The sequence below is a fragment of the Fulmarus glacialis genome, unplaced genomic scaffold (assembly GCF_000690835.1).
Source record: "Fulmarus glacialis isolate BGI_N327 unplaced genomic scaffold, ASM69083v1 scaffold70, whole genome shotgun sequence".
Classification (NCBI taxonomy): domain Eukaryota; kingdom Metazoa; phylum Chordata; class Aves; order Procellariiformes; family Procellariidae; genus Fulmarus; species Fulmarus glacialis.
In genome coordinates this window covers 33,768-45,821 of record NW_009186871.1, presented here as the reverse complement: position 1 = coordinate 45,821, position 12,054 = coordinate 33,768, and the positions used below count along the sequence as shown (strand labels likewise).

Here is a 12,054-nt window from a genome sequence, read left to right as displayed (position 1 = left end):
GGGAAATGGCGCCTGCTCCCGTTATGAAGGGGATTGCACGGTTTTGTGCCTGTGCCTGTGGGCTGGACTCAGTGCCCTGGGAGGTCCTGCCAGTGACCCTGCCTGGGAATTGTGCAAATCATGAAGAAGCTGAACAAAGAGCTCATCTCGTCTAGCAGCACCTGTGTTTGGTGTCAGATTAGAGAGGAATGTATCTGATGTATTTAGAGAATTTAGGTATTACTTACTGTTACATTTGTGAGACCATCCACCAGTTTTAATAAAGCACATGCAAAATCAGGAGTCTCCACGAGCACACTTGTACCGCAAGCCCAGAACAATCGGGGCTGGCTCTGTGCCAACGCACTCAAACCTGGACACATCCACCTCACGAGGTGCTGCAGCAGAACCAGTAAGTCCCGATGAAAGGAGGTGCTCTGCGAGGGGCACACGAGAGGCAGAGCTGACGGTGGCATCTGTCCCAGCTGGTCCATTCCTGCCTAAGGGTGGCTTTGCCCTATGTCCTCTTCCCTACCCCTCCCTCCAGTTCCAGGATAATGCCTGAGTCAACTCCAGGGGTGGGACTATAGATACGTCTGCACATATAGATATGTTAGCTACGTATAACTTTCATTATTTATACATCTTGAGCTCAGATCAGCTCATTTTAAAAAAAATTAGATTTCCTCATCTTGTTAATAACTCAATGCAAAATTACAGTGTACAAAAGGTGTTTAAGAATATTCTAATGGAAAAAAACTTGTAACATTAAATATATTTCCTGGGAGCTATAAGAAATACTCAATAATCTGAGAGGAATAGCTGTATTTGGTAGAAGTATACTGCATGTGGGCTTTAATTTCTGAAGTTTTAAATGTTTCCAAAGGAAAGATCCTACGAACTAGAACATTCATAAGCCTTCTTCAAAATTTCCCTTCCAGTCCTTTATTATAGTCACATATATATTTTATATGGCCCTGTTTCTAATTCTTAGATTCAAGATTACAGCTGTAGGAATTATATTTCCCTAAAGGTTTTTAATATATAGCACTATGAAATTTTTATAACAAAAAGGAAAATACACATTCCAGTGACTGATTTTAATGAAGTTTAAGATATAAATGTAGTAAATTATATTGATGCCAGAGACCTTTTTTGCTTTTTGAGATTAAGTATGAAACACTTAATTTCTGTTGTTCTGACAGGGCAAAGAGCTAACCACAACATACACAGGTTAGAAAGGTTTTGCCATGGGGTATGTATATCCACTCTGGGTAGATAGAAAAATGATAGACGTACAAACCTGAAGATAATGCTGGCAATAATTATGATGAAGAACATGAAGAAAGCTTCAACTTTTCATATCATGTTGTCTGAAAATATCAGCATTTTTGGTAACATAGATGGACTGCTGCAAAGTTTAGCAATCAATCTGTATCCAGAAATTTAATTAATCTTCAGTCATACAAAAAATAATTACACATTTAATGTTCTGCTGAAAAGGTGCATTTAATCTGCTAACATTTGACAGCTGCATTTTTCTTCTGAGCAGAACAGCGGTGGCTTTTCAATATTAGGTATGCGCATAGCTTGAAAGAATGAGATCAGAGCAAAGGTCTCCCAGCTGGTTTTTAAGAAATCTAATGGTAGCTGGTAATGTTAGTAGGAACACTCTTCTTTTCTGCAGCAGAAAAGTCATTAGCAAGAATCTCCCTCCTTCTCCATCTATCTCCAGCAAATTAAAGCCAGACAGGAGAAGCTGTTATAACTGGGGATGAAGTCAGGTTCTGCATACTAACGTATGTGCCATATACGGTGGTTTACACCAACATGTTTAAATTGTGTTTGCTTAATCCCCTGGGATGATAAATTTATTTTAACATGTGTTAAATATTTTAACATCCTATAGGTATATCAGTGGTGTATGTCATGATTTAGGATTTTCTGTAAATTACTGTCAGTGAGAATTAGTGTCCACGTGAGTGAGCTTATAAGAGTTAAAAGGAAAGATGCAGGCATCAGAGACAGCCACCGTCAGAGAATTATACCCAGGATTATAACAGAGCATTAGCTCACACAAGTGCCAAGTGCTTCACGGCGTACGCTGGATGCAGCGCTCCTCCTAGCCAGGGTACCGGCTTTCCTCAGGTTCGCCCTACTGAACCATGGAAGACAAAACTATCAGTGCCTTTTAGCATCAGTAGCTATTTAGTGTCATTTGTGCCTTTAAAAATTGACCCAAAAAGTTAGAATTGCTGCTTATTAGGGAACCCTCGGTAGAAAGAAAGTCCTTGTAGTTTGTGCCTTTAAAAATTGACCCAAAAAGTCAGAGTTGCTGCTTATTAGGGAACCCTTGGTAGAAAGAAAGTCCTTGTATTTTATTCACGTGCCAAAGAGTAATGGGGCTTGGTCTTTCTCTTAGAAGGGTATGAAGTTATTCAAGCATGTTTACTTGAGCAGCAAAAGAAATGTATCTGCCATACATAAAGTGTGTGCACTGCTGGTCCCTTGCCACAGGGACACAGCAGTCATCACCTCTGGCTGTCCCTCGATGCTGCTCTCTCCAGCCTACAACTGGCAGAAAGGGGCTCCAGGAAATGCCAGCCAGGACTTTTTGAGTGCTTCCCGCTTGTTTAGCCAAGCCGTTTGATTTTTTGTTGCGTATTCTTCTTTAAAATCAATGTGACATTAAACAGCAGCATTATAAATTTACTCTTTACAAGGACAGTTTAGCAAGTCATTTTTAAGAGTGTGGTTTTGCACTAAGAGTGCTGCAGGCACAAGGCTGTTTCATATACACAGAACAAAACATTACAACAGGCAGATCTGCAAAAAACTTGGTGCTAAAGTATAAAATGATGTTTCCAATTTACCTGATTTGCCATTTTATCCACATTTCCTCTAAGAGAGAAAGAAAAACATCAGCTACATGATGAGCTTGCTGAAAACTCTTTTGCCAGCAAGTGATTGTACACTGACGGAGACAAGTGTCCCTGTTGCCAGCCTGTTTCACAGCTCATGTGCATTGCATGGGGCACCATGGTCCTGGTGATTTATGGAGCTTTCAAGAAGGTGTTGTTGCTGTGGCAATTAATGCATGCTCCCTGCTGCTGTATATGATAATTGCTCTGGAAATTAGATATTACTCTTAATTTTCTTTGCAGTTTGTCAATTACAGGTTTGTTGACATAGTTGCCATGACAAACCAGGTGACCTTGCATACCAGGAGAAGCACCTGGCACTCACCTCCAGTTGCATCTCTATGCAACTACAGAAGAAAAGTATGTGCCATAAGAGACTACACATAATCACTGTCCGACAAGATGAACCTTCTCCCCTTTGAACGTGGCAGTTTAGAGGGATGGGTTCTTCTAGGACAACAGCAACACAGGCATGACGACACTGCTGTGCAGAAACAAGCATGGATGTTAAGAAGATGCATCTCTTCAGATCAGGATAAAATCCACCAAGTCTGAGAAAGTGGAGCTGGAATTAGTAAATCTTTGTCAGCTGATCATCCCTTTGGCAGTCTAAGCCCCTGACCTACAGCTGGGTTTCAGACGGAGGGCATTCAGGTTCCTTCTGGCAAACAAGAGCAACCGTAAAATTTACAGAGAGCTCCATAATAGCAGCAAAATTTACAAAATTGGTGGCTTTTGCACATGGCTGTCTCTGAATAAATACATTGACTACCAAGAGAACCAACAATTCCCCTGTCCCTGTCACTGATAGAAGCTATACCAGTAGATGTTAAGGTATTTGTGGGCTGAATTTAGTCCATGATTTTGAGGGTCAGTAAGAAAAAATAACCATAAAATACATCCCCATGGAATTATTACAAACAGTGAAACTTTGAATAATAATTTTGTTTTGTTTTCCAGAATAATTTCAGTGGAGCTGCCTGAAGATGCAAGACAGATTGGCATTCAGTTCAGATGGTGGCAACCATATCACTCTTCTCAAGGCGAAGATGTGTGGGCGATTGATGAAATCATCATGACTTCTGTGCTTTTCAATAGCATCAGTCTGGACTTCACCAACCTAGTTGAAGTCACACAGTCTCTGGGATTCTACCTGGGAAATGTTCAGCCCTACTGTGGACATGACTGGACTCTCTGGTGAGAAACACATATTCATTTCTGTTCTACTTTTCTTTTCTTTGTCTATTCACCCTGCTAAGAACCTGGCAGCTATTCAGAGTAATTGTGCCTCATCCTCACATTATAGACAAAAATACAGTTGCTCATCTAATAGCAATTAGCAGTAAGTTTTTACACCCATTGCACAGAGGTTTATTTTTGATGGGAACTTTGAGTGTAGCATTCCTTCCCCCAAAATATTTAAAGAATATCCTAACAGAAACAATTTAGAAAATTTTCATAATCTTCACTTAAAATCCAGTCAGGTTAATATGGGTATACAGGTTATGAAATAATCTGTTAAGTGCAGACTCTGAATATTTTGTAAGTGATGTTCAGATCTGTTTACATAGCCATTAGGTTACACTCCAAAAAGGAAAGGCAGCAGAATGTTGGTAGAATGACGTTAGTCATTTGTAGTTATTTTGTCTGGTATTATATCCATTTAGTCATTTACACTGTGATCAGCATTATGACATATTGCAATTACGCCTGAAATGTGCTGTGTATTTAGAAACAAAAGCAACAAAACATCACCTGCCCTAAAAGAAAAAAAGGCAAGAAAATAAAAAGAAGTGAAAAACAAAGAAGAAAATTCTGTTAGGATTGTGTAAAAATAGGCTTTTTTAGTAAAACGTTAACCTGCTTCACAAAAATTAAATTTTGGAGTACCTAAGTGTAACATTTGGAATTAATACAAAGGAAGCTCAATTTAATCTCTATGTTTTGATTAAAATTAAATAACAGTTTCATGGTAGTTTGATCAACATATAAACCCAGTATGGCTTTAATTGGCATAGATATATTTATTTGGAGAAAGTACAATCACAGTAATTATAGAAAACCTCAAGAAAATATAAATAATTTTAGCGTCCCCATGGGCACTCAGAGAAACACTGTTGGAATTTTATTAACAAGTATCTCTGAGCAATCTGATTTGACTTTCTGATCATCTGTCAAACTAAAAGGAGTTGGCTTAGCAGTAGGAACAACACTGAATGTGTTCTAGCAGTGATAATGAGGCAGTAGAAGCACCATTAACCACTTTAATAAGGACAAGGAAGGTACTCGCTGCTCATTAAAATGAAACAACATGTTAGGGCTCAAACTGTTTGCATCTTCTTCATCAAAGAGTGGAATGAAAGCTCTTTAATGACATTGTTTTCACTCTGTTCTTGTAAGACCGGTTTATCATGGGGAGGCGGGTATGTTGTTTAAGATAGCAGACGTTCCTCTGTTTTACTCCTATGGCTCTAAATCAGAATCAAAATAATAAACGCTAAGCTAAATTCTCCATCCCATATATGGCCTAGGATTTGTAGTGCTCGGTCATAGTGGAAATGTTGAACTTTCCATGCATCAAATAAAGAATCGAAGCCTTTGAAATATTTCCTTGCTATTTATGTATAAGTTTTTTTCATTATCACTGGAAGACATGAACTCTATCCTTCACTGACCTTGTTTCTCTCAAGGGAAATTTTTAAACTTACACAAAGTCTGTACAAATGGCTGCTAGTTAAATTAATTATTGTTGGCTTTTCCCAGCTGTGAGTCCATTTGGTTCTCATTTTCTAACTCATGACTTTCTATGAGCAGAGTTTGCAGTAGCACTGACACCATCCTCTTGAGAAAAGTCTGACAACTGCTTTTTCATTAGTAAATATGCTATAAATCATTTTACAGGGTGTCATCCCCAGGCCCATTTTCACTGAATTGCCTTTAATTGTCTATTAGGCTTCCGTTTCTGCCTCAGAATCTGAAGTATTTATCCTTAAAATTGGGGAAAACTGATGAGAGGGATTTTTATTTTTGTTGAAGAGAGAGTTTATTCTTTCCACTCTCTGACTACATTTAGAAAAGAGAGGTTTGTTGATATACATATGTTTTGAGCAAAGGTGATTTTTGAGTGGTTTAGAATGGTATCTGGAACAGTCACTTGATTTGATTGTAATCATCAATGTTTGATTTTAGATTGGTTCTTAGACTTTATTACAGCAAGTGTATTGGGTATACTGAAAGGACTCCAGAACACTTTTTAAATGAAGTGTTTGATGATGTACGTTAATTCATCACTTCTCCAAAATGCTCATACACAGGCAAGGTTTTGACCCAAATGCTTCTGGAGTGTTACAGAATATTTACAGCCACTTGCTGAAATGCATTTACATATTGATAAGGACACTAAAACTTTTTTTTTTAAAAAATATTCATCTTGACACAAATAAAATAGCATTATATAAAAAAACTGTCTTCAGTCAGATTATGACATTATGATTTAACTCAATGTAACGCACAATAGAGTGTCCCACTGTCCCTGGAGCAGCCTGGGGCAAGACTGTAAATCTAGCTCATAATGAACTATCCTTTCGGAGCAATATAATACAGTTGCCCTACACCATCTTGATAGTTTACATGTGTTTATAAAATGTTTTGTCTTTTAGATTAATTATTACCCTGTACCATGCAGAAAGTTTCTTTCAGTAATTGACTTAATTAAAATATATTAATACATTTTAGGAATTATTTAACAAAGTAGGTATGACATAAACGTCTCCTGTCTTTGATGGAAGCACAGCTGGGGCTAGCGTGAGCGTTTGGCCATCATGTCAATATTCTCGGTCAATGCAGCTTTACAAAATCAGCTGCATCTCTGTGGCTTTTCAGTATTCCTGAAAGTACTGGCCTTGAAAATGTGGTAAATCTGGGGATCCCAGAGCAGTTTGGAGCAGCGCAGATTGGCTGACATTGGCTGTGATATCATTCCCAGAAGTACCAATTAGTTGGCCGTGCTTGGAGGGAGAGCGATTGTTCTGAGGGTACCTATGGGTATTGTGTTCCTGCGCCTCCACAGGTCTAATTATATATGTGCTAGAAACAAACTCACAGCTACATATTTATACAAAAATGTAGCCTTTGCATTCTCATTTCTGCAGATTTTTTAGTTAATTATTGTTATGCCAGGGACAGTAGTCTGTCTTTTACAAAATCCAGAAACGTATTCCAGCTGCGTGACTCCCAGAACAAACAAAGAAAACATTTGCTATTCCAGCAGAAAAGCATACCCCTAACCACATACACAGGAGAGCTGGAAAGCGAAGAAGCTGCAAGTAAGGTGGAGCCCCCACCTTTAATGCTACCCTTGTTCAGCTGGAGGCAATTTGTGGATGATAAAGGACTTTGTGAACCCATAATGTGATTTCCTCCCCTTAAAAGAGCTTCTTATGGAGCATCACAGATTGTCTTCATCTCCTCACTACCTTCCTTTTTCACATTTCTTTAATATCCGTTTTAAAGAGCTGTTTTGACTTTAAAATGATGCTTACTTAATGTACTATATACAATATCCAGTGGCTAAGTTATTACATAAAAATGAATACTAAACTTAAATTGTTTTAATCATGACCTGAATGCCACCAGTAAAAAAGATCAGAGTTTAAGATTTTTTTTTTTTCTAATTTTACACCAGTAATATAGAAAAGAGGGAATTTTTGTGGAGACAAAGACAAAATGAAACATTTAATTCTTTGCACCTACGCTGAGCACCAGTCCTTCACCTTTCTTCCACCACTTTGGGGAAGATAGCTTCCAGGCGGATGCTTCTCCAAACTGTTTAGTTTTGACTCCTTTATTCTGTTCAGATAAGCTTTAGGTAACTGTGATGTGTTGTGCCCAGGTTTATGGGGGCAATGCCAAATCATTTTCCAAATCATTGCTACATTTAACTTTCAGCAGATTACACTGCACATAGCTGACTGATACTTGAAGACCCTGATTGTACTGGCACAGATTTCCCAAGAGGGTTTCAGTAAAACTTTGATTTCCCACATCAGCCATGAAATTTCAAGCTGCATTGTAGAAATTAAAACTATGTCAGACCGAGTCAGCTTTAACTTTTAAATTTTCAGTTTTTGGTCATTTTGAAAAGTACAAGATAAGGTTTGGAAGAAAAATAAATTCAGGCATTATCCAAACAAATTCTTCTGAGATGCTGATGAGTGTACATTATGCCTCCTTGCTCAACTTAAAATTATCCTTCCCATTGAGAAGAAAAACACTGACAACACTGACTGAAAGAGCAAACAGTTGAGAGAGTTTTCCAAGGCAACTTACTGCCTTCTGGTCCAGTTGTCCATGACAGTGCCCCAGCAGTGAAGGGAATGTCCATCCTCAGTCTGTTCATGGTGCTGATCGACGTAGACTGGATGGTTTCATAAGGTGCCATGAATTGGATCATCCTTTAGGAAATGAAGTCACAGAGAGCAAGGTCAGAGAGTAAAAAGGAGCCTGGATCTTAACTTGTGCCAAGTAATAGCAATTTGATAATGACAAAACTAATGTCAGCTTTCAGTAATTTCTTCTACAGCTTTAAGGTAGGATGCTGACATTTATGGCTTAACTGCTCTCTCTGGAAAGGACACTATAGGAAACAGTGTGGGTCAGTGAATTAATTTAAAAGAGTGCTAAGTAATGCTGACTTGTATTCCTAGTCCTTACACTGACTTCATTGTGACCTTGAATTTTACAGGGGTAGAAGATAATATGTTTTATTGTACGGTATTGAAAGATTAGGATTTCTTATTTAAGATGATAAACTGTAACTTACTCAACCATAAAGGAAACCTTGAACTAGATTATTCTCTTCATCACCACTGTACTAAATGTAACTTTTTATTTTTGCATGATGATTTGCAGTGATTTTCTTTAAAAAGATGCAATCCCTATCCTAAATTGTTTACATTTAAGAATAGTCTTAGAAAATGTTGAAGCTGAAAGAACTACAGTACTTCTGAAGATGCTAACTAAACATCTCAAACCAAGGAGAGGGAGATGATTTTCATTCTATGTGAATTTTCTTAAAAACATTCTGTTTTGAAAGCTAGTGTGCAGGATTCAAAATTTAAGGTGTTATTACTTCCTTCTTATACCTCTCTTGCATTTGATTTTTTTCCCTTTTGAACAGCGCATAAAAGAAAAACCTGCATTTAAATTGAAATAACCTTGTAATTTCAAACTATATATTGTGTTACCATGTATGTGATAACTGGGTACCTTGTATCATATATGAGGCTTGGTGAGTTCCAAACATTAATACTGACAAAATTATCTTCTCCAATCCACTGGATAGTATAACTCTTATATCAGTACATCCTGCAGAAAAGAAGCTGAGGATAGGTGATATTAATTCTGAAACACAGTCAAAAGTCAGTGAATTCATTGCATATAGAATCACTTGAAAAATCAATGGAATGAAAAGTCTATGTAATAAGAATATTTTAAACTAAATGCAGTGTATCTTCCCAGTGTTTGAATGAAATTACAGCTGTTACTGTGACATGACCTTAGGCAATGGACACTCCTGGGGAATGAACTTTCTTTTTGTTGTTTTTTCTGTGCGTTTTCCTTTGCTTGATCCTAACTTGATCCTTAATACAAAGAGCATATAGTAAGAACTAACAGAATAATTCAGTGTTTCACACTCTGGGATACTTCAGGGCCTTCCTGGTAATTTGCAGAAGTACCAACGGAAAGATGCTTCTGTGCGTGGTCTCATCCCATGTGCCAATCTGCAGAACAAAGAAAGAAGCATTGCTGTATTTAACCCAGAACCATTCATAATGTTCCCTTCTGAATTATTTTCGGGATGGATCCTGATTCTTTCCTTACATTTCTCAGTTTTACAGGAGATTCAAAGTTAGCTTCTAGCATGCGCTACGTGGAGACCCAGTCTATGCAGATCGGAGCTTCGTATATGATACAGTTCAACTTGGTGATGGGCTGTGGTCAGGCATTTACTCCTCATATGGACAACCAGGTGAAGCTGGACTACTCCACCAACCATGGCCTCACGTGGCATCTTGTTCAGGAGGTGAGGCTGGCATCGAGGACCTCTGTCTTCCATAAACTCTGCTTATACAAAGATCATCTGGAATATACTTGTGGCATTGAACAAAGGAGGATGTTTTCCTCATTGCCCTTTCTATAAAGAAATTCTCAGTTGCAATCAGTCAAAATGACTAACAGAAGTATTTAAACTGTTTTTCGTGATATTTGGAAGAAAGGTATCTGAGAACCTGAAACACACAATTGTGACAGGAATGGACCAAGTCTGAGAAAAGAACTGGGGCACAGTTAGACAGAGCTACAGAGTAATGGCCGACATCTTTCCTGCACTATTGCTTTGTTTTTCAAAGCAAAATGCATCTACTGTTTCCTGGCATTTAAATGGATAGAAATTCTTTCTGCCCTTGTGCGCAGCCATTTCGTAAATGGAAAGGCATTCCTTCGGGGGATTGTAATGTAGAGCCTTTCATCTCCCATCCCTGGTTCAAACACAGTCCAGGGCCATAATGACCGGCTGTTTCCCTGCCTCTGCTAGAAGTGCAAATAGCAGTGTTGGCTGCTATTTCCCCGTGTGGCTCAGCCCTGTCTCAGCACAAATGGGAATAGCGCATTTGGACATAATTTGTGCTTTTGTTTTCCCTCTTAGATGGCAAGCTGGACTTTCCCTGGCCTCAGGGTGAACTAACCAAGGTCCTTCGGCTGCCTCGAAGCAGGTTCAGAGGGTGTCAGGGAACTTGTCCTGGTGCCTTTTCACTGTCTGATCTGTAGGTTCACAGAGGGATTTGAATGTCCAGTCCCACATCTTCTATGAGCACTGAAAGCATTGTCCTGTTACCTTTTGCCATGTTGTGTTTCGCCACATTTGCTTTGTTGGGCAGAGTAGGGAAATGGCAATAACTGAATTTTTAAACTTTGCAAATCCAAGTGATGCTTTCTTACCTTAAACAGAATTCAGAGGAAAGCTGTAAATACTGTATTTCAAACAATGTTCATGTCTTTGATACCTAGCAGGCATCATCATGGTGTCCAAGAATAGTTCCTAGTGGTGGGTGTTTAGGGTTTGTCCTTGCCATCAATGGAAGATCAGTTGCCTTCAGATTTTAGTGCTCCTTTCCTCTCTCAGTGGAGCTGAGTTCAGAGAGAACAACTTGCAGCCAAATCATTTTTCTCACACCACCCATGTTGCTGTGATAAAAGAGTAATAGATAAGGCTATTTGTAGAATATTTCAAGGACGTAGTCTGGCGAACACAAAAAACACTAATTAATTAAAATGTTTGAAAGTTTTGTTTGCTTCGCATGCACTGATCAGATCCTATTTTATAAGATCTTTTAGGGGAGATGAATTAATGAAAAATGTTTGAAAACCGACGGAAAGGAAATTAAGCCTTTAGAAAATCTACCGAAAAAAAACCAATTGCATAAGCAATCAGATTTTCATTTAATACTCTTAGGTATTTAAGCAATAAATTTCTCTGTAAAATAATGTATTCTGTCCTTCTTCGTATTTAATATACAACTATTACTGTATAATTTAACTAGATTAATATTCTTAATTGTTTTAACTACTGTAGAGTATCAATGCTTATTATTAGTTCCATAGCAGTCGAAGTATGCTATTTGCATAGGCAAGTGTCTGTCCCAAAGGTCCCCCTTGTGCCTGACACTCTCCATGGGGATGAGCACAACAGTGAACAGCGAAAGGCTCTCAGAGATGTGGGGACGGTCAGGAGGAGCTGTGCTGGGGCAGTGGTGGCAGAAGGGACTCTGAATGGGTAGCTAGAAAAGGAATGCACAGGTTGGTAATAACATTCAAGCGCTTTACTAATACCTCATCAAAACCATAGCACAAAAGCGTTGGGTGCTGTTCTAGCAATATATAAATAAATGAATGGAATATTGCAGAAAAATGGAGTAACATGGGAAAGGCAAGTCTAGAAAACTCTAAGAGGCTGGGAAAATAGACTGTGTTTATATTTAATATAAAAATGTGATAATGATCAGATTTTCTGAAAAGAAAAAAGAAAATTTTGGGAATAGACCTCTCTAGGAATCTGAGTTAAATACAGGAAGAATCATGGAAGCAGGAAGGAGGA

At 38.4% G+C, this 12,054-nt stretch overlaps 1 protein-coding gene across 1 annotated transcript in view; it reads left to right on the top strand.

Annotated features, from left to right (window-relative positions):
• LOC104073131 (reelin-like) overlaps positions 1 to 12,054 on the top strand; it is a gene marked incomplete at its 3' end in the record, with an annotated part of 122,402 nt that overhangs the window by 76,615 nt on the left and 33,733 nt on the right. The window contains exons 18-19 of the mRNA XM_009572812.1: positions 3,861 to 4,097; positions 9,792 to 9,984. Coding sequence (XP_009571107.1) covers positions 3,861 to 4,097; positions 9,792 to 9,984 — 430 coding nt within the window. The remainder of the gene's footprint in view (positions 1 to 3,860; positions 4,098 to 9,791; positions 9,985 to 12,054) is intronic.